The sequence below is a fragment of the Rhizoctonia solani genome, chromosome 16 (genome assembly GCF_016906535.1).
Source record: "Rhizoctonia solani chromosome 16, complete sequence".
NCBI lineage: Eukaryota > Fungi > Basidiomycota > Agaricomycetes > Cantharellales > Ceratobasidiaceae > Rhizoctonia > Rhizoctonia solani.
The window spans coordinates 3,354,933-3,378,743 of record NC_057385.1 but is presented as its reverse complement, the minus strand read 5'-3'; the positions used below and the strand labels follow the sequence as shown (position 1 = coordinate 3,378,743).

The following is a 23,811-nucleotide window of genomic DNA, read 5'->3' as shown; positions in this document are numbered from 1 at the left end:
CCTCGGGTGATTTGAACTAGCCCCTCGACCGCATGCACCATCCTCAATCACCTCGTTCTCAGCCATGGCATACCCGATATCTGTAGCCCGTGCCTCTGACTGTAGCTTGTTCATTAATTCAGAATTGAGCGCGTCGAGTGCTTTGCGCGCCGATGGGAGGACCTGAGGCAGTGCTCGCCTCGAACGGAAAGCGTGTTCGCAGGCGAACAACGAGAGAGTGATGCACGAGGCCTATCGGGTCATCAAAAAATAATGGGGGTGTAAGAATTAGACGTGGTTCAAGTCTATGATCGAGCTGTCAATCACGTACAGCCCGTTGTCTGTGTACCAGTACGGAATCGATCGCCGTGTGTGGTACATTCTCTGATACGGCGTAAACCAGCTACCAGGTCTACCAATCGCTGTGCATAATTGGTAGCCTCACGATATGCTGAAGTGGGTTTCTGTTCGCAATTTAACCCTATTTAGACAGGACCTAATAGTGAAGTCCGTACACGTACCGGCATTAAACTGAGCTCGTGCTCCATCTGACTAAGATACATCTTTTCTCGAGCAACGAGTTCCTATTATTATTCGAGTCGTATTGAACGCATATAGTTGTCATACCAGGACAGCGTCCAGTCAGTCTGAAGCACCACAGAGCATAAATAGACGCCTACCCGTAGTCTCAGTTCCAGCTTGGCCGTATTAGAGTGCTATGTGCTGGTCCACGCACAGAATCGGGGCGCGAACGTGGATGGCGGTCATTCAGTGTTCGACTGAATACGATAGTATGAGTAGGGATATCAAAAATGTATATTCTGTGAGCTCACCGGCTCAACCCGCTATAGAGTTCCCTCGTATCTTCTAATACCTTGGCCATCCCGCTCAGGAACATCACGCGAGGATGTTTGGGGAATAACACATGGTTGATAAGAATGGCTGCAATGATTCCGATTGCAATTTGGAGGGTACGTAACCGGCGGGTCTATCCAAAACACGTGAGGTGTCAATTGTAGTCGATCCACAGACCATTCTGGACTCACGTAACATAGATGTATGACCTATCTTAAGATAGGGGATGAAAACAATACTGGCGGGATGGTTACGGATCTAGAAGTAAAGAGTAAGATTCGGCGGCGGGCGTGGCTTCTAAATTTACTACGCAACAACCCCCACGCCAGGCGTAGACGATCTAACCAACCATGTCAAAAATATCTCGCGACCTGTTAAAACCTTGTTGGTAGGCTTTCATCAGATCCTGGGGTACCCGGTACTTACGGTCACGAGTGCAACGACTCCATATGGGTTTGTTCCTGCAATACGCCAAGTCTGGGCGTTCGAAAAGTATCAGTACTACTAAATTTAGTATACACCTATTTAGACGGACAGTATACGCATTATAACGCTCCAAGTCCAGTTCCACACTTGAAAAAGTCAGTAGAGTGTAATTGAAGCCAAACCAATGATAGCCTACCAATCTCCAAATGCCAATCCTCCATGTCAAGGCCGTATTTGGTCAAGCACATAAACAAATGAGATGATGGCCCATACGCCATAATTAGAATGTAAATTTCTTTCCTGTATTTACCCCGCGTTAGTTCCAAGGACATGCATAAACGACCACGATTAATACCACTGGACGATGCAGGCAAGACGGCAGGGATCAAAAGTAAAGCAATACCCAGAGCATTTTTGATAGCATGTTGGACATGCTTCGAATGTCGTGCTCTCCATAGCCAATTGGATAGGTTGATGCGAGCTTGGAGGGCAACAGGTGTGCGCATAATTTGTATCAATGACCATTTATGGGAAGGAGAGGTTGTAGTCGGGATAGGAAGCAAGACTGTTCGCGCTTCGTTCAAGGATAATGTATCCGCATCGACATCGGTATCAAGTTCGGTCGATGGCCCAGGAGTAACGGGTGAATCCTCCTCGGCAACAACGGTACGAGGTGACATTCCAAGCCAAAACCACGACGGTCTGAGGAAGAATACGTGGGGTGTGGATGTAGTGTGATGGATTTCGAGAATGGCATGTGCTAGTGTTAACGCTCGGATAAGCTCTGACGATATCTAGCCGGACAGAGGGATCCTAAATATCATTCTGAAAGAATAGTCAAAAATAAGACGAACGTGTAGAAGAGAAGCAGAATGTAAGCTTTTCCGAAAGAGTTCTTTGTGATGGCCCTCTACTCTGCTCAGAGTGGAGGTTTTGTTGATCCCGTGCACGACTGAGTCGAGTGTCCCCTTGAGCTCCGCCCGAGCATTCGTAATTACAGTTCGAGCTAGGAGAGGATCATTTAGGTGAATTGATTTATGTGCATTGTTGGGTAGCTTGATCCCATAGCACTTCCCGACTGCTGCTTGCAGGGTAGATATTCCATCGATGATCGCAGACGAACATGCTCTGCAGGGGTCATCCAGTTCTGCAAGAAGAGCGGTATCTCCAGAGGGACTGTCCACACATCATGAGTCTTGAATTTAAATGGAGATGGAATATAATGCGTACGTTTCCCAACCTTCCAATGCTGGCACATTTCCCCACGCGAGTTCTTCTCTGATTCGATTGACAGTGATCAGTAGTGGCTTGATCACCTTGATTGGTACCCTTCCAATTCGTAGTTCATATGCTGAGTAAGCGTAGGATGTATGCAGAGCAAGTGCCTTGTCTAGACTCTTGCTATGCAATGTTTCTGTCCGCAACATTGATTTCTCTAGATCTGAAAATGTTCTAGAAGTAGAGTTGTGAAGTAGGTCCTTGAGAATTCCAAGTGCGTCAATGACGTCTTTAGCGTATCCGCCAGGATGTGTAAATATTCGAGCGACCAGAGAGACGAACAGACTTGCAGCTCCTGCAACGGAGAATATAAATAGAAGCTCTGTAAAGTAGCGGTAGTTCCATTGCTAGAGCAGGGCGTAGTCAGAATGGACCTGATGAATTTGTAGATGAATTTGTACTTCTGGGGTTTCCGGTGTGCGGGCCAAGAGCCAAATACCAATAAAACACACCGCACGGGAGGCTAGCGTGAGGCGTGGCATTCGACTTCGCACCAATCCCGCTTTACGTGTCGAATTAGCCAAAGCAAACCGAGGCAACTAACGAGACATACCGAGGAAGCCGAGAAAGACAAGAAAACAGGCCCGGATGGCTCGGCTTTCGCTCGAGTCAGGTCCATACCGTCGTGCTGCGAAAGCAGCGCATGCCAACCCAAGATTACTCCATCCGAGTCCTATAAGAACACCAATCATATTGACGACTATGAGGCTTTATCAGATGTTTCAGTATTAGAGTGATAGATGACGCTGGAGCGTACCAAGGGCTTCGACTTGCGCCGAAGGATTTGTGGAAGGGGGGAATGAAAGGTCCTACCAACCAACCGCTAGGCATAAGTCCAAATCACAATTCTACCAAAATACGCCTACTTTGGCCGTTATTATCAAGTACGTGTAAGCTCCAGCTAATTTGGGGGTTGGACGCAGAACAGCCACAAGTGCACAGATAAAGAGAACAGACATTCGACATAGTAGCTGGGCAGAAGGGCGCAAGGTAGCCAGAGAGAACGGGAGTAAGCGGCCACTCATGGCGACCTTGGATTAAGGCGGAGAGTACGCAGAATGAGAAGGTTAAGTAAGTCGAGGACTTGCTCGGTATTTATTTGGGCAAGTGATCATGAAGTCCCTGATTTGCATTTTAACTCCACACTCGAGCGGACGCTCACGGACGATGACTAAGACCGATATGGAGAGGATGGCGAGACAAGCGCCCTATTTGTCTGATAGTTCACCAAGCTGAAGCAGTAATACCAAAAGTGTATCCAAAATGTGCAAGACAGCTGGACAGTGGTACAGTCAGGTCAATTTCCTGTAGCGGTAAAAGCATTGAAACAGAAGATGCGAGGAGCCTTCCTGACAGATCGGGAAATGTCGGGCGAGCATTTGTAGAAAAATTCAACTCGAGTTAATAGCATTATAGTTTAATTGACTGGCGTGTGAATGCGAGAAATGCGGCTGCCGCAGGCCGGTAAAGGAACCCGCCGGTTTGAGGACATCTAAACCCAGATTCCAGTTACCGCTCGACAGTCAAAGACACATCACGGATTCAAATTAGGATTGGTTCGCACTGGCCGCACAGACTCCTTGAGAGCAAGACATTCCCTGATCATGGCAAGTTAGAGGAGGTAGGATCTCGGGTAAATTGCAATGCGGTAAACTATGACGGATATATTACAAATAGAACGAAACAACAACACACACACCGACTACACTATATGCGACAGAACAGTAAATTACAACAGCAACGCGAGGTAGATATAAACAAAAATAGTGCAAGTCAACCAATTATACGACATGTATACAACTACAAGCAACATAACAAGCCCTAGAAATTAATGAAAAGAATCCATCCTTCTCAATGACGCGGCTGAACTGTGCACAGCAGGAGTCTCAATCCCACTAATCCCAAACGAACACACCCCATCCGAAAGCCACCTGTTCGTGCCAAATAGTTCTCTCGTGATCGTGATCAGCATCTCGATCGCGTCGATTAATTCCTCGTAGACTTCGTTTTCAGCGATTGCGTACGCTACGTCTGTGGCGCGCGTTGTGCTCTGAAGAGCATCCATCATTTCACGTCGAAGGTCATCGAACGCTTTACGAGGGGACGGTAAAATCTGGGGGAGTGGTTGTCGAGACCGGAAAGCGTGTTCGCAGGCAAAGAGGATAATACAAACACATGAGATCTAATCGGTTCGCGGTCAGATACGGTAACAAAATGATGAGCCGAATGTTACGCACTGTATGCTGCCTGTATTGCAATACTTGATGAATCGCCTCCTTCTGGGGAACATTTTCTCGAATTCTGCGTAGGCCAGACATCAGGTCCGCGATCCTTTGGACAGTCTCCGTTGCCTCCCTGTATAGATCTGTCGGTTTCTACCATATCGGAATTAGACACCCGCTTTTTTTTAGATTGGTCTAAACTTACCGGCATAAGGCTAACTTCATGTACCATCTGAGTCAGTAGCAGTTTTTCACGTGCAATCATTTCCTATGGGACCGTTAGTCACATCTATAGGCTAAACGACCGCTACTTACCCTAAGCCTCAAATCCATCTTGGCACCCCTCACCATCCCATTTCTCGTACGTGCCGCCTCATTCAGTGTTCTCCTAAACCCCAAAACGGATCAACACCTGGTCTATAACTGTTATCGAAGCACTCACTGGCTCAAATGCAAAAATAGTGCCGTCTCTTTCGACAATACTTGTGCCATGCCCTCCAAAAACATGACTCGACAGTGACGCGGGAATACGAAATGATTGATGAGGATTGCAGCGACTATACCGATCGCGACTTGAGCTCCACGGAGAGCTGCTAGACCTGAATCCGTTGATTTTAGTATGAGAGTACGAGATGGTCATGAGGAGAGGAGATCATACCTATTACGGAAGGATGGGGAAGACCGAGATATGGCGTGAAAATAATTGGAGGCATAGTAATCGATCTGAAAACCAATGATTTATTGACTATGCATTGATCATTCAGGGAGGTAAGCACTCACGCAACAATCCCCACACCCGGTGTTGAAGTCCGAATCAAAAATGTCAACATGATTTCTCCTACCTGCGAGCTAGTTAGCTCTGATATTTGTTCTGGAGAGAGAAGAACGGCTTACAGTAAGCATAATGACGATTCCATATGGATTCTCTCGGCATATCGCCCATGTCTTTTGCTCGTATTAGACTCGGCCTAGTTCAGAAACAGAATCAACTTACAACATAGGCGTATACAGCACCAATGAACGTCCCGCACTACCATGCGCATTCAGTTGGTCTAATTCACGCAAAGTGACGGGGGACTTACAAGACGCATAATGCCTAGGCGCCAGGTCAGGCAGTGTTGGCTCTAAAACATAAACAAAAGAAATAATCGCCCATACACCCCGCTGGGAAACAAAATAAGTTCGTCCTAACCCAACAAGTCATCTCTCGCAATGTATGAATAAGAGAAACTGACCAGGCGTCCCAGTAGGCAAAAAGCTAGGAATCGCTAAGAGCGTGATACCAAATGCATGCTTGATCGCATGCCGCGCATGTTTCGAATGCTGGACCTTTCGCACAGCGCGAGACAGCCAAACTCGAAAGTGAAGAACGTTGGACTTGTTCCATTGAATGACAAGTATTCTTCGTGGAAGGTCAATGAGGTTCGAGAGGGTTTCCAGATTCAAAGGCGTTGAGCGAATATTTTCCCATGTCTTTTGCATTTTCTCCCGTACTGGGACGGGGGAAGCATACTGAACGGCAGGAGACATTAATAACGCCTTGTCTCGTCGTTGGACTACTCCTTGTCTGGCTTCTTGCGTTGATAAGGCAATCGTGTCGTCCGCATCAGAAGCAGCCTCGGCACCTCCTCGATCCTCTTCTTGCGCTTGATCAAATAATGCGCGTGGAGACATGCCTAGCCACAGCCAGGAAGGCCGTAAAAAGAAAACTCTAGGTCTATTAGAGGCGTGGATTTCCAAAACGGAGAGCATGAGCGTCAGGGCACGGTTGATCTCAGAGGATATCTGCGAAAACGTAAGTTAAAGTTCCAGAAACATGAACAAGGCTTACATGAAGTAACGATGTCGCGTATAGGCTCTTTCTGAAAAGTTGGTTATGATGACTCGTCTCTCCTACACTCGAGCGGGTAGGAACCCTCTCTAGACTTTGAACCACTTCGTTGGACCTTGAACATATGTGCATCGTTCATTTCCTTCACAACCGAATCCAACTGCTTCCTCAGCACCACTTGAACATCCGCGAGTCTTGCTCTCTCGACATGGATATTCGATACGCATAGCTTGGACAATTCGGCGCTCCGCCCGGTACGAGGTTTTGGATGGGTTTTCTTTTCATGTCCTGTTACACCCGATTCTATGCTGTCCGGTTTCTTTGAAAGACAGACACACCCAGGGACATGGAAACCATAACATAAGCCAATAGCACATTGAAGAGCAGAAATGCTATCCTCGATCGAATCGGCGCAAGATCTGGATGGGTCATCGAGCGTAGCCAATAATTCCAGCTCTTCCTTTGAGAGCTGGTCCTCATGTTGTGGTTGGGACTGTGTAGCGTGAACGATCCCCCAGGCTAGTTCTTCCCTTACACGACCGATAGTGGTCAAGAGTGGTTTAATGAGACTGATGGGTACCCTACCAACGCGGAGTTCGAAAGCCGAGTAAGCGTAGGATGTATGTAATGCGAGAGAAGCCTCTAGACATTTTCGTTGGAGAGCCTCGATGGACTGTGCGGGTTGAGTTGGGACAGGATGATTTGTCACGGTTAGGGTCGGGGAGGACGGTCTGGTAAGCTCTGAGATTGGAGGGTCGATCGTCCGAGTAGTAGCCAGATGTACAAGATCTTTGAGTAGTCCGAGAGCATTGATAGAGTCTTTGGCATATCCGCCAGCAGGAACAAATATTCTCGCGCCAAAGGAGACCACAAGACTCGAAGTGCTAGCAATCACGCACACAAATAATAGCTGCGTGAAATTTGTATATTGCCACTGGAAAACCACTGAGTCACAGAGCCACCTATTATGACGTAAGTGGTATTTACCTTGGTAGAGTCCGAATCCGTCGTTAATAAAAAAGCGCTCATTAGTCCAGCCGCCCGCGAGGCAAAAGTCAATCGAGGCAACCAGCTCCGAGCCAGCCCGGCTATAAAAGTTAATACTTGGCCGTGCAAATCAAAATCTTAAAGCTTACTGAATAACCCTAGCATAAGCAGAAAGATTGCCCGGATCACCCTTGGCGCATCCGAGTCGACCCCGTATCGACGAGCAGCATATGTGGCGCATACGAGACCTAAATTACTCCACCCAAGTCCGAACAACGCTCCGCTCATATTGACCACTAAATTGGTAAGTGGTACTTACTCGAAAAGGGCGCAAGTGGACATACCTGATGCTTCGATCTGAGCAGAGGGACTTGTAGAAGGGGGGAACACCAGTTCCTTCAGGGGAAATTAGGGAAAACGGCACAGAAAAGAATATTTTGGCACACACACACCTTGACAGTCAGTATCAGGAAGAGATACGGGCCTCCAAGAGACGCGACTGGCCGAAGAACAATAATTACAGAGCAAATACACGTAACACACATCCTGGCCACCAGATGTGGCGAGGGAATGAATGGCTGCCATCGAAGGCTCATCATGAGGGGGAACCACGCCAGGTGTGTGGTGTCTACTGATAAAAAAGACTGATCAAAGGTGTTGACTTGGTGCCGGCATGTCAAAATTATTTCAAATATCTCTTGACAGGACCGTCCAGACTTTACGCATTCGCCCGGCAGGCTCTCTAAAGTGGTATGATAGACAAGATGGAAATTCACAAAACAAATAAGGACCACTATCCGCCCCCACACTCATAATTACACAAACAAGGATCTCAAAATCATGGACAAATAAATGCCAATCAAGGCGTGATCGCAGCCAGCCGTCGGATATGCTGTATCCGCCGAGTTAGTATGGCATTGAATCGAGGTGAAACCGATTCACACACCGGAACGTTAAGGTAGGCGGGCACATAGTGCTCCAGCCCTGCCACCTCGCGCGGCAGCGGCAATTCATACGGCGCAACGTCCTCGTTTTCGGGCGTGAGCAAGAGGTGGTCAGTCCTATCATTAGGCTGAACTCGCTGTGCTACGAGCTTGAGGATCTCGGGAGAAATAGGGTTCTAAGCGATGAGGTTAAATTAGCTTCTCTCATCGCTTGGCGCTCGGACAAATAGGGCTTACCTCGTAGTCTGCGACGAAGTAGTTGGCACACATGCGTTGGATTTGGGATGGGGTTAAGATCCAGCATACGTCGTAGATGATGTCAATGTCGGCTTGGGTCGCCTAGTTTCAGCTATATTTAGTATATCTTTTGACAGGACCATCGATGCGAGCTCACCTTCTTAAGCTGCAACAACTTGGTGGCCTGCATCAAGTGTTCTAGTTGCAGCGTACCCTCAGGCATCTCATGTGACTTGCACCACTCTTCGATACGCGTAATGTTGTATTGGATTTGCATCGCTAGAAAACGAGAAAAAGTCAGCCCTGGTGCTCGCCACTCTGGTTGTCCCGAACTCACCCCGCTTCCACGAACAGAAGTTCCTCCTCATCAGCAAGTCATTGAAGCTCGTCACACCAACCAATTTCAATAACTCGGTCACAACCTGCTGAATCACACTCTCCTCCATGAAGAAGCATTTCAAACTCTTCAAGACCTTGTTTAGCAAGTTGAGTACGTCGTCCATATTGTACGCAGGAGCCGTGTTTTGATTCAGGAGCCTGTTGAACAACCTTCCAGCACCCTCGGAGATAATGAAACCGGGCAAAGACTGAGTCTCGATAAGCGCGGGAATAATCATTTTACTGAGTCGCTTCTTGGTCTCGACCATCCACGAATGGTAGATGTTGTACTCCAAGCTATCAAGATCTGACTTGACCATCTGGATAAGATGTTGATACGCGGCCCAATCGTAGTTGGCAGATTCGGATGCAGGACCAATACCCTGCATCATATCCGCCTCGGCGCAGCACACAAACGAAAGAACCTCGTGGACGTTGCTCAACCAGAATACACCCGGGACAATCGCATCTTCGCCGGTAAAGCTCTACAAGCCAATTGAGCCCAGTTCACCTAACATATCCTCGAACTCACCATGACATGTGCCTGGACAGTCTGCATGGTATTCGCCAAGAACCGTTCACTCTCCTTGATCATTCCATACCTCCACATCTCGTTCGAGATCAACGAGATCAAGTTGGCCGGGAACAGCACTTCCTTCAAGCTCGGAGCATTCGCATTGGTGGGTGAAGGAATCTTGAGGCCAAGGATAAGTCCCTCATACACCTCCTGGTCGAGCCGATCGAGGTCAGACAACAATCGGATGCGCTCTTCGGCAGGATCGTCGTAAATCTCCTCCAACCCGTTCCTGAAACGAGGAAGCCCGTCGAGACCATTGTACGCGACCGAGACAGCACGAGGGTTGTTCGCCTGGCTGCGTTTGCTAGCAATCATACGTTCGTCAACTGAATCGCGCACGCTGGCGTCGTTGTAATTGCCAGCAGATGAATGGCGGCGCTGGTGCCTCTTTCCATTGGTGGACGCGGGCGCACCCAATCCAGGGGCAGCCCCATTCTGCTGACTCGCGTATTCTTTGAGCAATCCAGTCTGGAACGTGGGTGACACGGGTGGCTCGGCCGCCGGCCTGCGTGATCCACCGCTGAGCGAGTTGAGCGCGTTGGCACGGTTGAGCTGGTCGCGCATTTGGCTCAGCTCTTGCTTGAGCGCGGCGATCTGTCCAAGGTCTCCCGCATTCGACGCTGCTTCGTTTGCACGGGCTTCGAGTTTGGTGGTCGCTGCTTGTACCTCGGCGCTAAGTTTCGTAATCTGCGCCTCCTGTTCTGCGACTTTGGCGGACGCTGCTTCGAGCCTGGATTCCACCTCTGCCTTGGATTTGAGTAGCTCTTCAAACTTGGCGGTTGGCACATGAAGGGTCTGAATATCGTTTTGGAGTTTACGAGCACGGGCCTCCGCTTCTTCGTGCTTGCTCTGCCATCCAGTGAGTTGTCGCTCGAGATCCCGTACTTGGGTCTCTGCAGCCTTGCGCTCGTTGGTGCGCTGTTGAAGTGATTGAGTGAGCTGAACGACCTTGTTCTCAAGTTGGTAGGAGATTTCTTTCTGCTTGGCGGCTGAACGAGCTTCAATCTTGAGAGCCTGAAGAACCTTGCGAGCCATTCGTCGACGCATGTGAGACTGCATCCACAATGCTGCGGAGATTCGCCTTGTACTTGCGACGAACCAAACTATACCGATTTTTAGCCAAATACCAACTGTCCATACCAGATCACTTACATTCCACGGAAGAAGCTTTGCAACCTTGTCGCAGCGACATCCAACCTGGTATCCTTGAAATTCTTCCTAACATTCTGCCCACGGATATCTAGTACGCTCCAGTGAGTATGCCTGCCCGGTCGGCGCAAAAAATGAACTTACAGCTCTGTAGTCCGACAACAGCATTATGAACGTCCAGGAAAATCTGCGTTGTATGAACCTCCTCGCAGCAGCCTGCAATCTGCGCGCTGCAACCTCTTCCCTAATCTTCTGCACCAAGTTACGCGCCATAATTCCGCGCCACACACGTTTGGATCCTAATGGTAGCATGCCTGAGCTCCTTGTACCTCTTGACTGCCAACCTCCGGCGAACATTCTTTTGTACGAGCGTCACGAGCGAGTTGAGCTTTTCGGATCGTTGGGCTTCAAGGTACGCAAGCATACCCGCACGGAAAAAGATCTTGGTCAGACCAGCTTGGTACTTGTCCTCATCCTTGATCGTAACTCCAAGAATCATATGACACAGGTCCTTGATCTTGGTTTGAGCGTTCCAGTTCTTGGAGTGCACGAGCATGTAATAACGTTCCGCAAATTCCTCGTACGTCCATCGAGTAGGATAACCGGCACAACTGATACGAATCGTTTCGAGTACACCGCAAGCACGGAGCTGCGACAAGACTTGCTGAGGAGTGAATTCCCAAGCGCGTTTGGCTTCGTTTGGCTTGATGCATCGGATATAGTGCACGTTCGTGACGCTGATCGTGTCCATTAGACTGATCAAACTTCCCTTGAAGATGGAGCCGAGGGTCGGTTTTTTGGCTACAGCGCCCGGACGTTTAGCTCCTCCACCTCCCTGAAGCAAGGACGAACGGCCCGGGTCGGGAATCAAACTGGACCTGCGAGACCCATTGCTGCCAGAGTCGGAGAAAGTGGGGGTGCCCGGAGCAGGAGTTTCGGACTGTCGACTGGATGCAAGGGCCGCGTCGAGGACTTCCTTGAAGAATGGATTTTGTGTGCCTGCGAGTAGAGCCAGGTGCTCGTCTGGGACAGTATCACGATTCTTCTCGATGAAGCCCTCGGCCTCGTATGTGACGTCCAGGGCATAGTGCGCAATCGTAAAGGCCGAGTTTCCGAAACGGGGCTTTTTGAAAACGTTCTTGTTCTTGGGAGTATCGAGCTGGGAAAGAAGTTTGGTCAAGAAGGACTGATCTGTTCCGGAAGGGAGGCGGGATTCTTCGTCAAGAAGAGCAAGAACGCCGAGCTTTCCTTCAATCACATCGATACAAGGTTGATTGTCACTAAAGTCGATAAAGGTCCAGTTGATTTGCTCCCGGACGTATTCCTCTTGTTCGAGTTTGAATACATGTGCGTTGAACTACGCCAATGTCAGTAACGGTTGCACATTATCTCACTGGTCCTACCTCTTGTTGGAGTTTTTCATTGGCATAATTGATACAGAACTGCTCAAACCTTGATTTTACGTCAGATGGACCCAGCGTGTGCAAGACGAGACCCAAACAACTCACGAATTCTTCTTAAAATGCTCGAACCCATAAATATCCAGTACACCAATAAACTTCTCAGCCTTGAGAGCACCTTCACCGTTCTCCCCGGACAAACTCTCATTGACAATTGCCACGAGCCACTCGAACAAACAAGCGTACACAAACTTGCTGACCGAGTCTCGCACCACCGTCGCTTGCGCTGCGTTCAAGCTCGAAATGATCTTTTCGCTTCGGGTCGTGATTTGCTTCTTTGTGGTCCATTTCTTGAATTCGACGGGGCTAATGCCAAGGAATTTGCAGGCAGTGATCATATTCGGCTCATTATCGTCGATATTACTATCGCTGCGCCCAGCTGTGATCTTGATGTTTCCAAGATGCAGAAGGGCAGCAAGAAGCTTGAAAACGGACCACTGCTTGTCGATGGCGACACCGACTGTGGAAAGGGCATCCTGCGTGGCACGGAATTCCTCGGCATCATCCACGCCGTTGATAGGGGTTGAATGCGGGCCACCGCCACTGAGATACCCAAATTTACTCGTGTCGGTCTCGAGTCCGAGATCTTTACGTTCTTTCAACGGAGCGCCGGCACAGAGTTGGTAGAAGATGTGGTAATTACGCTCGATCTCGGGTTGGTAGACCAGACGTGATCGTTCGAGCAGGTATGTGCGGATCCGAGCGCCGACGATGTTTTGCTTCCCATCGAATAGAATCTGGAGGTATTTACCGAACCGGGACGAATTGTCGTTTCGCGTAGTCTTAGCGTTACCAAAGGCTTCGAGGATAGGGTTGGTAGCCAAGATTTGCTGTTCCATTTCCGAGGAGCCTTCGAGCGTGGCCTTGGCCCGATTCTTAGGAGTGTGACCCTCAGGGACCGCAGAAGCAAGGAAGCGCATAATGAGTTTAGCCTATGATAATACCATGAGAAAGTGTAGGGATTTAATTTCATTCAGAGACTCACAGATTCGGTTTTTCCAGCACCACTATAGTGAATTTGGTCAAATACACTCTACATCGTTCAGAGAAAAAAACTCACCTCTCTCCTGAAACAATGATGGTTTGACCCTCGGAATCCTTTGTCATACGGTTATAGGCGTCCTCGGCGATGGCGAAAATGTGCGGCTCGAGTTCGCCTTTTCGCCTACCGCTGTAGGCCTGGATAATCTCGGGTCCATAAAGAGCAACTCGTTGGAAAGGATTGACAGCAATGAGCACGATGCCTGAATAGGTATATATACTATGCTGAGAGTATCGGTTCCGAATTGTATGGAGGACTGAAAACAGCGATCGTGAGCTAGGATTATTTGCATAATTTTTATACACTTACCGGAAGGCTCGTTCAAGTGAGAGAGTGTGGCAAGATCGTCGACGGCCTCGAGCAGAGGAGGATTTCGTAAAGGGGGCAAATAATCTTTGGCATCCTTAATATCTTGGTCGTTCGTATCGATATTGTGTTCCTACACGGTTTTAGTCGATTTTTACCAAATCATATGGAATTTACTACTTTTCCCCGTTCATCTTGCAAAGTAATTTTGATCTTGGCGTCGGTACGAGTGAACGACTGGACCTCTGCGGATATCCAGCCAGAGTCCTTGTCCGCGATCCATACGCGTGTCCCTGAGAGCAGATAAGGAATAGGCTTCTTAAGAAAAACCTACACTAACCTCTAGTATATATGTCGGACATTATCTAGGGCGTGGTCATAAGAGGAGTCGTGGTCGTGCACGAGTGCGAGATACACGTGATCGAACCCTTGGCAACTATAGCGCTCGTCCAATCAGGAGCTCGGCGCGTACGCCTCGAAACAAACCTTACTGACTAAAACAGACATTTCAGGTTCTCTGGATCACTTTATGAAACCCTTGATCCAGTATCTCCTAAAATTATTAATGCAGATATCCTTATGTCTTTTATTTCTACAGCTGGGTGTATCCACTTGTGGCTTATATCCTAACGGCTTTTGGAATCGAGAGGTATCTAATGGTATTATCACTGACTACTATATGCGCAAGCACTGGCAGAAGTTTATGATACAGCCAAATACGTCATTTTAAGAGCGGGTGAATTTAGCAGTACGTAATTATCTGCTAGAGCCTTTGAACGATCGCCGTTGTCTCTGACCGTGTCTCATAATCGAAAGGGGGAGAAAGAAGTGCAGCTGATAATGAATATTCACGTGACATTCCAAGGACAGGCGCTAATCTAATCTAATCTCTCCGTAATACCTCGCACCCCGCCACAACCACAATGTCGGCATATGTGGACGAAGATGAACCATCGGCGTCTCTCTATGTATCCCGCGCTCCGAACTCGATGAGATCGAGCCAATCTGGCCGCCCCTTTCTATCTATGCTCAATCCCATGGGACGGAGCTATGCTGGCTATGCCCATCCTGGAGTAGTCGAAGAGGAAGACGAGGAAGAAATAGATCTTGTCCAACACCCTGGTCAGCCTAGTCATCTGACGAGACGGGACTCTGTGGATGACGACGAGGTCCCAACAAGTCTCATGATTGAAACTTCCAAGCCCAAGCAGCTTTCATTCGAGGTTAACCAACCACCTCGTCCCTCAGATCTCATCCAGCCTTCATTACCTCAGCCTGCGGTTGCACCTCCTAAACCAATGAGAGGAATGGATAACTACGAGCGTGCCTTATGGAACTGGTTTAATGTATATAATCTGGACGCGTTTCTCCAGGAGGTCTGTGTTATTCGCCCAATTTGGGCTACTTGCGCGTGCTGACGTGAGAAGTAGGTTTACGCCTACTAGGGAAAGGGAATCTATTGCATTGCCCTATCCAAAGGGCTTAACTTACTGTGCGTGATAACTCATTCTATTTCCCCGCGATGTGTCTGACTGGCGTCTTTGCAGCACAGTTGGGTTTGTGATTGGTTTCTCCACGTTTCTTCTAGGTTGTGTCGACTACTCGAAAATTCGACACACCGGGACTACCCAACTATCAGACGTTGTCATTTCTCGTTGTGTTTCACGGCAAGTTCAATGTTCTAGATTCTTCTCATAATCATTGAGCATGGCACAGGTTCTCAGGATTCACATGGCTGTTCTTTATGCTATTTGGAGCTTTCTACATTTATCAGATTCTTCAATTCATCTTTAGCATGCAACGCCTATTTGAGCTATACCAATTCTATACTCACCTCTTGGGGGTGCCTGATGTGAGTCTCTCCGACTTGTCTCTAAGTATCGGCTCAAGTTGGTCCTAGTCTGATGTGCAAACGATATCCTGGCCCGAAGTCGTTCGTCGCATTGGTCTTATTCGAGAGCACAACCCTATTACCTCACTCTCATCCCAAACCGACGGCGCTAACCCTACTACCGCCAAACTCGACGCACACGATATTGCTAACCGTATAATGCGACAAGAAAACTATCTCATCGCATTATTTGACCGCGAGCTCCTTGATCTACGTGTCCCCTTGCCCAAATTACTGGAGAGACTTTTCCCGCCGAATGAACAGAAACAGAATCTCACACGGGCGCTAGAATGGAACTTGCGTGCATGCTTACTAGGGCATTTATTCGATCATCGGGGCACAGTCAGGGGTGTGTTCTTGAAGGAGAAGAATAAACATGGATTAGCTGCCGAGTTAAGGAGACGAATGATATTCTTTGGGGCGATCAACTTTATATTTGCACCGCTGATCGTGACGTACCTTCTTATGCACAGCTTTTTCCGGTATTTTGAAGTGCGTTCGCTTCTAATCAGGTCTACGCAGTTGCTAACCTCTATTTACAGGAGTACCACAAGAACCCGTCTTCGGCTGGAGCTCGACAATACACACCTTATGCTAAGTGGACATTCAGGGAATACAATGAGCTTCCACACATTTTTGCTCGGCGGCTGGACAACTCGTACCCTATGGCTAGCGAGTACATGGATCAATTCCCAAAGGAAAAGATGACAATTATCGCTCGGTATGCGCGAATTTAACCAACGAGATTATGTTGTGCTCATTGTCAAGATAGATTTGTATCGTTTATTTCGGGATCTTTCGCCGCCGTATTGATTCTGGCGTCGGTTATTGATCCCGACATCTTTCTACATTTCGAGATTACTCCTGGCCGAACTGTAGTATTTTATATACTGGTGAGCTGATCCCCGGCCCCTCGTATTTAATTCTTGAAATTTAATTTTATTCCAGTGTTTGGTACGATTCTCGGTATTGCACGCGGAATGGTTCCCGATGCACATCAAGTGTTTGACCCGGAAATGATCTTGAAGGAAGTGATAAGGTACACCCATTATCTACCCAAAGAGTGGGAAGGTCAACTACATTCTAAACGGGTTAGTATTACCCATGCCTCCAATACTCTCACTTAACTCATTTCAGGTACACACCGAATTTGGTCTCTTGTTCGACACTAAAGTTACCATCTTTCTCAACGAGCTGATCTCTGTCATGGTCACTCCATTTATCCTTTGGTACAGCCTTCCTCAACATGCTGAAAAGATCATCGACTTTTTCCGGGAATCCACCTGGCATGTGGAAGGTCTGGGTTACGTATGCAACTCTGCGGTGTTTGACCTGGGGAGACACGGTCGGCCAGTAAGTTTGACCATCGCATTTGGGTTTAATACTTGCTAATTGGTCTGTAGTTTGAGCATGAACCCGAGGAACCCGAGCCCAGGAAAGTTGGAAAAGGTAAATTACGAGAGAGGGAAACCAAGATGGAGCAGTCCCTTCTTAATTTCAAGGTAAGTGGAACGCAACCAGGCCAATACCACCTCCTTCTCAAATACGATCTTCTATAGGCAGCAAACCCTGAATGGAACCCATCAGACCAAACTGGCTCTTTGTACCTATCTCGAAACGCAGACATGGCGCATCCTTCTTCTCGTGCTGGCCACAACCTCCGCCAAGCCCGTTCACGCAGTCGGTTCAGACAACACTTGCATCCAACCAGCCACACCCAACCACGCGCGAGCAGCCCAACAATCATCCACCGTGACCGTGCAGGGGCAACGGCGACCGAAAACTTCGGCGCCGAGGTTCAGATGCCCGAGGCCAAACTCGCAGAGCGAGCCGCAGTCTACGAACGCGCGTTGCAACACAGCGTGAAGCTTCGGAGCAGTACGACTTCGGCACCAAGACGGGCGTCGGAACCCACCCCCGAACCTATGAACAAAGACCCAGATTCTCAAAGGTTGGATATCGGGAGTGCGCTGGGCGAGTCGTACGATGATGCGCAGCCGATATTCGGGGAGCCTCAGGGACGAGCCGAGGATCCTATCGATGAAGAATTCGTGGATGGTGGATTCATGGGCTTGCTTGGGAACATATACGAGCAGCGGAAAGGAGTTTTGTGATTCACGCTTTGTGTTCGTTTGCTTTATATGTGAACCTTTTGTTGCGCTTGCGTTATGATGGAAGGACAAAGCATGGTAATAGGCTTCTTCCCATGTTAGACCAGATTGACGCGCATATATCCTCACAAAGTCGGCCCGCGTTACTTAAGATCCGAAAGCTGCGAATCTCTGACAAAGAGCCTTGGTTACAAGTTTTTAAATATGTATATAAAAGGCAGCTGCATAATCACAATGGCAGTTTAAGCCCTCGACGACAAGCAACATCGTTTGTTCTTCAGGTGCACGTGGCTTGTGGCTTGCGGCCTATATATACTCGAGTGGCAACTCTCCCAAACTAGCAGTGCACTCGCCAACCGATAGAAGGAGAGGGGACTTGCATCAGTGTTATATTGTTTTTACTTCAGACATGGTATCTTCTGTCGTGGGAAACGATAATCAGAATGTAAGCTTCGGGCCCCTATGTAGTACGTGCCTTGACAGATATTTCTCAGGAACTACCCCCGCCTCCCGCCGTACCGGCACCCCCGACGACTCAACCCAATACAGCCGTCCATCTGGTCGAATTCTTTTCACAGTTTCCTGCATTCACCTATGACCCGACTCGCCCAGTTCTTAGTGAACTTAAACGCATGAAAAAAGTTTTCGGCTGGGATAAAAAGACTTGGAAATCATCTGGAGCTTTGTCGGGCCTACGTCGCGCACTGGTTTTACAGTTCAACCTGACGTACGGGACGGACCAGAACGATCTCGCATCATGGCAAAACTTGTGTAGAGTGATGGATATAGCAAACATCCCAGAGAAACTGAGTGACTGCAAAAAGGTATGTCAAATCGTAAGTTAGTATCCCGGTTTAATGAACTGACCAAGACTCTCAGCTCGTCAATACCATTTATGTTAATCTAGTTGACCTGGTTGACATGCCGAATACTGGAAAGAAAGCGAGGTTGTTTGAAACTGAGGGGGCATTGAGCAAGTATACCAAAAACTCCGAAAAGATTTTCCCCCGAAAGGACGCTCGTGCAGGAGGTTTATTGAAGCACTTGCTTCGAAACATCGTAAACCCACGCCGTGGAGGTAGAATCAAGGCCAAGACTTCATAGATTTGGGGTGTTTAATAACGAGCCTCTCCCCGAAAGGAATTTGAATGCTCGCCGGTCTCCCTTGGCTATATCAAGGTCCATATGTTAGCTCAGTAGACGGTCCACGTACTAGTTCTCGACTTGATCATGTATTTTCCTGCCTAACCCGCAAAATATTTCACATATACGTACTAGACTTGGACACATCGCCATGGAAGATACCCGGGTGTTCGATCATGCCAAGGGTAGATTTTCCGTCCTTATTAAATCACTACACTCTATAACGACACCACCGCCAAGGTTTACATAAATCAACTTCTTGAAGCAACATGGGCTATTGCGCGAATCATGAGCACGGGATACTAAGAGAAAGCGATGCTGTGATTGCTACTACTTCGAAGCAGCTAAAAGCTCAAAAGGGAAATTTTAATCCCGAGGCAAACTAATTGATACCTCTAAAATCTTCTGAATAAGCTCAAGAGAATCCCTAGATGTCTAATTTGTGATCTGTATTAGAGATTTTGTTAGCAATCCACCACTCAAAATCAGGTGGGGGGGGGGTTGTCCGATGATGGGGACTGTGCACGTGATATCGGAAGCCACTTGCTTACAACCCATTCTGCACCCCGACCAGGAACAGTAGGATAATTGCTTGGCTGACACTTGAGAGCTTGATCAGTGGCTCGAATTAGAGTCCCAAGTGCATACAGCTTGGGGATACCGGTTTTTTTGGCCTAACTTCAGTCGGTAATTGTCCGATCTCTGCGGTGGCCCCAGTTGCTTTTGGCATATATCTAGTCAATAGAGCCTTCCTCTTACCCCGATCCATCATAATGCCGTAAAAAATATGTGTATCAATGCCAGCTTTACTCCCATGACGCCCGGAAACCGATACACACTCCGTCGCACATGCTCAATGTGTACATTCACACGCCAATCATCCAGTTCTTATTCTTTTCGAACACGACGCCAGCTAAAGGGAAGAAATTTTCTACGTAACTCTATCCGAAAATCTCCCCGCCAATTTCCCACCATGTCGCGAAGTTTTGTCACTTGAAAGGATGGGGCTACTTGATTGACGGTATCTTATGCCCTTTCAGACTAATTAGGAACTATGTTGGACTGCAGTTGAGGTTCCCTATATCCTCCGAGGAAATAGTTTACCTTGGACCTCGGAGTTCAAGTAGTACTCCAAGCTATCTGAGTGTACTTGTCCGTTCGTGCCCGCGGACTGCTGGTATTGCCAAGGTCCCCCGCGAGCCACGCCATATGTGGGGCGAAACGTCGATAAAGAGTTGTGTATGCTATTTAAGATAAAGGTATGCTCAGATCTTCTCATTCATATCCAACCCGAACAATCTACACTTATTCGTCATGGGCGGTGGCACATTCTCATCCTCCTTACTAGCTATGCTATCTCCTTCGGCCCAGCTTCTTTGTCGTATGTCTGTGGTATTCATCTGTGCGGTCGTGGCCGTTTTAAGTCCCACTCCAAAACTGGTTGGAGCTTACACTTATTTAGTTTTGACGGCCAAGGTATGGATGCGTTAGTTAGTATGTATTCCAATATGTAACATATGTGATCGTTGGCAGGACGTTTCCTTCCCCCCTTCGGCCAACCCTTCAGCTCAGATTGAAGGACTAGGTATAATGCCACCTGTCTTTGCCTGAGTCAAACATCTAACAAAAGCTCTTAGCTGTGAATATCATTGGCGTTCTCATTGGGCTCGGCTGGAGCAATTTAGGTCTAGCCTGTGCCGCATTTACTGCACGAAGATACGGCATTGGCTCTGCAGAAAGCCGAGCAGTTCGCGGTTTTTTTCTTGTTGTTCTCGGCTTTTTTGGTAAATCTCAAAATCACATATACCGTACCCGTAATGACTGTTTGCATGAAGCGGGTCTAGTGCGGAGCCGAATGCCCCGCCTTATTCTGGCCTGTCGAGCAGTGAGCTTTATTGGTATTTGGCTGATAGCTCGTGCGCCTGAAACGGGTCAGGTAAGATGCCTTAGCTGTTTCTTCGGTTCATATCTGAATATGGTGTATCTCATTTAGTGGGACTATAATCTCACTCAGCTTCTCTTTGCATTCGGCGTCGCTGGTGCCGCCAGCCTTGTTGTTTCCCTGATCGCTCGGATTTTCACGCATCCTGGTGGATACGCCAAGGATGTCCTCGATGTCCTCGAGGCTCTCAAAGACTTAGTACAGTCTTCTACCTCCCAGACGCTCTTTGACAACGATAAACCGGCATCACAAACCGAGTCATTACACACCAAGAGTCTGGATAAGGCACTCGCCCTGCATACGTCATATGCTTACTCTGCATATGAACTACGAATTGGAAGAGTACCAATCAAGGCCATTAAGCCCCTGCTGATTACAATCAATCGGGTCAGAGAAGAGCTCGCGTGGGGAAGAGTACCGGCGCTGGAGGGCACAGAGACGTAGGTGATTTAAACTCTTTGAGCTCTAAGGCAATCTGACATTGGGATAGTCCTTTGGAGATACCATGCTACTTGCTCAATTGGACGACCCCTGCCGGGGGTGCTCGTCGGCGATCATTGATAGCATATCTACTTTACAAGCGGCCGTTGGTAAGTGCTACGGAATTAAAATGCGCAATGGCCTGCACAAGGATGTCAACTCGAATGATCCGCTTGCTGCCCGAACAGCAGTTACGAATGCCCGCGTGGTATTAAAAACATCTCTGGATTCGGTCGTGCACGAAATCAATAAAGCGTGCACTTTGAAACGAACTGAGAGACATCATAAAGAGCTCTTTCGAAAAAGCTTACACTGTGCTGCACTTCTACATGTTAGTACCTCTGGGCTATCGTATATTGTTGAACAATTCTTAAGAGACTCTAGATTTCTTCGGAACTCATTCGTGCTCTGACATTGGCACATGGGATCCTTACAATTCACCAGACATCTCGACTGCATATCTTCTTCCTGCGTCCGTCCTGGTTCTGGCTCGGCATGTCTCCCAGATCCGTCATCGAAGAAGAAGACTCTCCTGGTACTGTCGAGCTTAGATCCGCAGCTGGCCCTGATACTAGCTCCAGCGCGGAGAAGTCGCCGTTCGAAGACCCTCATACAACCTTGCTTCCTACCCCTACAACGGCCAAATCGACCCCAAAATGGTCGCTATCAACAATCACGCACACACCTACTATCCTCCGGGCTCGAATACAGTTATCAAATTGGATATGGAAGGCAAGAAACTCGAAGCACATCCAATTCGCATTCAAGCACGCGCTAGGCATTGCAATCTTGATGATTCCCGCTCTGCTTCCTGAGACTTCTAGTGGTGAGCTCGATTGAAGACTCGTGTGTCCCAATAGAAATTTACAAGGATACAGGAAAGCAATTCTATAACTCTAGCTATGGTGTTTGGGCTATCATCTCGTTTGTTTATGTGATAGAGCCAAATACGGCTTTGACATGGAGGGTCGGCATATGGAGAGTGGTATGAATAACAACGTCTTGATAATACGGCACACCTACTGACTTCCACCCAGTTCGGAACTGGCATTGGAGCACTTTATGCGTATATTGTAAGCCCGGCCCCAGCCTTACATAATCAGGTGTTCTTACGCTCCAAGGTCAGACTTGGCAGATTGCGGGTACCAATCCATATGGAGTCGTCGCGCTTATAACCGTAAGTCATAGACTCATTGATATATGAAGAAATAAACACAGATATATTTTTGTTAGGCCGCAGAAATCATCATAACTTGGTTTGTCAGATCGTCTACTCCCGGTGTAGGAATTGTTGCGTGAGTAATAAGCTTACTGCTATTTTAATCCGCTTTTAATCTCTAAACGGATCCTAGATCCGTTACAATTCCACCTGTATTATTCATTCCCTATCTTGGAGTTGCTGAAATCTCCATGCTCCGTAAGTGAATCAACGTTTTATTTGATCCTAATTAATCCCAAATGTATCTGGAAGACCTCACCGCATTACGCGCTCTCCAGATTTCGATTGGAATAGTCGCTGCCATCCTTATTGATCATATATTCTTTCCTAAACGTCCTCGAGCCATATTCCTTAGTGGGATGGCCAAGGTGATCGAAGATGTCAGAGTCCTCCACAGTGAACTGAGCAGGTAAGCATCGTCTCAGCCACCATTTCTCAAGTCAATTCTTACTGCTCTCAGTCGAACACACAATAATACCCCTCACGGATCACCCAAGTCTGGGGTTGAAGTTGCGCAAGCTCAGACTTGTAGTGCCAAACTTGAACTAAGGATACGGGTAAGAATCTTCTCCAATGCAACTCCAGCTGCGAACTAATTATAATTGGCTTGGTGGTCGATTGAAATTAATAGAAACTCGTCATGCGAGAGAAGATCTGTCTTGGTCAAATGGAACATGAGCTTAGCTTGATGCCAGTACGTGCTTTATATATATCGCTCATTCGTCAAACTAAATAATGTTGCAAATAGAAACCGACCGAATCGTATCGAATGGTCACTGGCTATGTACAACGGCTGGTGGACCTAACATCAGGTCTAAGACGTATCCGCGAAAACGTACCTCACATGGCGATCGACACTGTTCTGGTACAGAGACAACGAGTTGTAAGTGTCGACTGAGAACATCAAATAGCCTCATGATACTCAGTGTTGAATAGGATTCGTGCATCACTCTTGCACTATACGCTTGCGAACACGCGTTCCGATCCAGACGAGCATTGCCCCAAGGCCTACCGTCACCACGCAAGGCACTTGATGTGCTAAACATCGAGCTGATGGATGCACTCCAGTCTCAGGGGCGAGCGACAGATATTGGGTATGCGATGGCTGAGAACGAAGTGATTGATGAGATGGTACGCACGGTCGAAGGACTGGTCAAAATCACCCGAGATTTATTCGGGACGCGAGCCTGGCTTAATGGAGTTGACAATGTCCATTTGGGAGTTGGGTTTTGAGTGGGGTTATAGTGTGTGATTTCTCACTGTATGAATGACATTGGACATTTTAAAATAGTAGGCTTTACTGTGATGGTTTTTGGAATACGATATATACTATAGCGTTTATTACTGCCCTGGC

At 47.9% G+C, this 23,811-nt stretch overlaps 6 protein-coding genes across 6 annotated transcripts; 3 read left to right on the top strand and 3 right to left on the bottom strand.

The window, feature by feature from the left end:
• Positions 1 to 118: 118 nt before the first annotated feature.
• On the bottom strand, positions 119 to 6,434 carry RhiXN_02348 (fusaric acid resistance-like protein; the record flags this gene model as incomplete). The annotated part of the gene is made up of 24 exons (XM_043322167.1): positions 119 to 231; positions 311 to 443; positions 501 to 563; positions 716 to 758; positions 813 to 967; positions 1,012 to 1,092; positions 1,261 to 1,295; positions 1,457 to 2,054; positions 2,115 to 2,436; positions 2,491 to 2,885; positions 2,940 to 3,040; positions 3,092 to 3,238; positions 3,296 to 3,347; positions 4,454 to 4,720; positions 4,776 to 4,913; positions 4,966 to 5,028; positions 5,076 to 5,148; positions 5,203 to 5,359; positions 5,419 to 5,483; positions 5,541 to 5,602; positions 5,655 to 5,705; positions 5,755 to 5,790; positions 5,843 to 5,856; positions 5,996 to 6,434. 24 exons carry the CDS (start codon positions 6,432 to 6,434, stop codon positions 119 to 121), a joined length of 3,603 nt encoding a protein of 1,200 aa, XP_043187990.1.
• Positions 6,435 to 6,634: 200 nt separating this feature from the next.
• RhiXN_02347 (uncharacterized protein) lies at positions 6,635 to 8,177 on the bottom strand (the record flags this gene model as incomplete). Its single annotated transcript, XM_043322166.1, has 5 exons — positions 6,635 to 7,525; positions 7,579 to 7,679; positions 7,728 to 7,874; positions 7,923 to 7,974; positions 8,031 to 8,177. The coding sequence occupies 5 exons, from the start codon at positions 8,175 to 8,177 to the stop codon at positions 6,635 to 6,637; spliced, it is 1,338 nt and encodes a 445-aa protein (XP_043187989.1).
• A 260-nt stretch (positions 8,178 to 8,437) lies between these two features.
• On the bottom strand, positions 8,438 to 14,033 carry RhiXN_02346 (Myosin head (motor domain); the record flags this gene model as incomplete). Its single annotated transcript, XM_043322165.1, has 17 exons — positions 8,438 to 8,470; positions 8,525 to 8,698; positions 8,760 to 8,861; positions 8,917 to 9,038; positions 9,097 to 9,622; positions 9,670 to 10,767; positions 10,814 to 10,817; positions 10,867 to 10,954; positions 11,008 to 11,093; positions 11,154 to 12,220; positions 12,267 to 12,315; positions 12,372 to 13,255; positions 13,309 to 13,330; positions 13,384 to 13,621; positions 13,675 to 13,804; positions 13,852 to 13,964; positions 14,012 to 14,033. 17 exons carry the CDS (start codon positions 14,031 to 14,033, stop codon positions 8,438 to 8,440), a joined length of 4,758 nt encoding a protein of 1,585 aa, XP_043187988.1.
• A 561-nt stretch (positions 14,034 to 14,594) lies between these two features.
• Positions 14,595 to 17,676, top strand: RhiXN_02345 (autophagy protein APG9; the record flags this gene model as incomplete). The annotated part of the gene is made up of 10 exons (XM_043322164.1): positions 14,595 to 15,047; positions 15,117 to 15,163; positions 15,219 to 15,328; positions 15,378 to 15,523; positions 15,572 to 16,054; positions 16,105 to 16,283; positions 16,335 to 16,455; positions 16,700 to 16,915; positions 16,966 to 17,064; positions 17,122 to 17,676. 10 exons carry the CDS (start codon positions 14,595 to 14,597, stop codon positions 17,674 to 17,676), a joined length of 2,409 nt encoding a protein of 802 aa, XP_043187987.1.
• Positions 17,677 to 18,082: 406 nt separating this feature from the next.
• Positions 18,083 to 18,777, top strand: RhiXN_02344 (uncharacterized protein; the record flags this gene model as incomplete). The annotated part of the gene is made up of 3 exons (XM_043322163.1): positions 18,083 to 18,118; positions 18,168 to 18,497; positions 18,553 to 18,777. 3 exons carry the CDS (start codon positions 18,083 to 18,085, stop codon positions 18,775 to 18,777), a joined length of 591 nt encoding a protein of 196 aa, XP_043187986.1.
• Positions 18,778 to 20,671: 1,894 nt separating this feature from the next.
• RhiXN_02343 (fusaric acid resistance-like protein) lies at positions 20,672 to 23,690 on the top strand (the record flags this gene model as incomplete). Its single annotated transcript, XM_043322162.1, has 15 exons — positions 20,672 to 20,752; positions 20,810 to 21,198; positions 21,249 to 21,348; positions 21,390 to 21,569; positions 21,623 to 22,064; positions 22,117 to 22,223; positions 22,276 to 22,311; positions 22,365 to 22,415; positions 22,472 to 22,533; positions 22,591 to 22,655; positions 22,710 to 22,866; positions 22,918 to 23,014; positions 23,089 to 23,151; positions 23,206 to 23,340; positions 23,394 to 23,690. 15 exons carry the CDS (start codon positions 20,672 to 20,674, stop codon positions 23,688 to 23,690), a joined length of 2,262 nt encoding a protein of 753 aa, XP_043187985.1.
• Between the last annotated feature and the right edge of the window lie 121 nt (positions 23,691 to 23,811).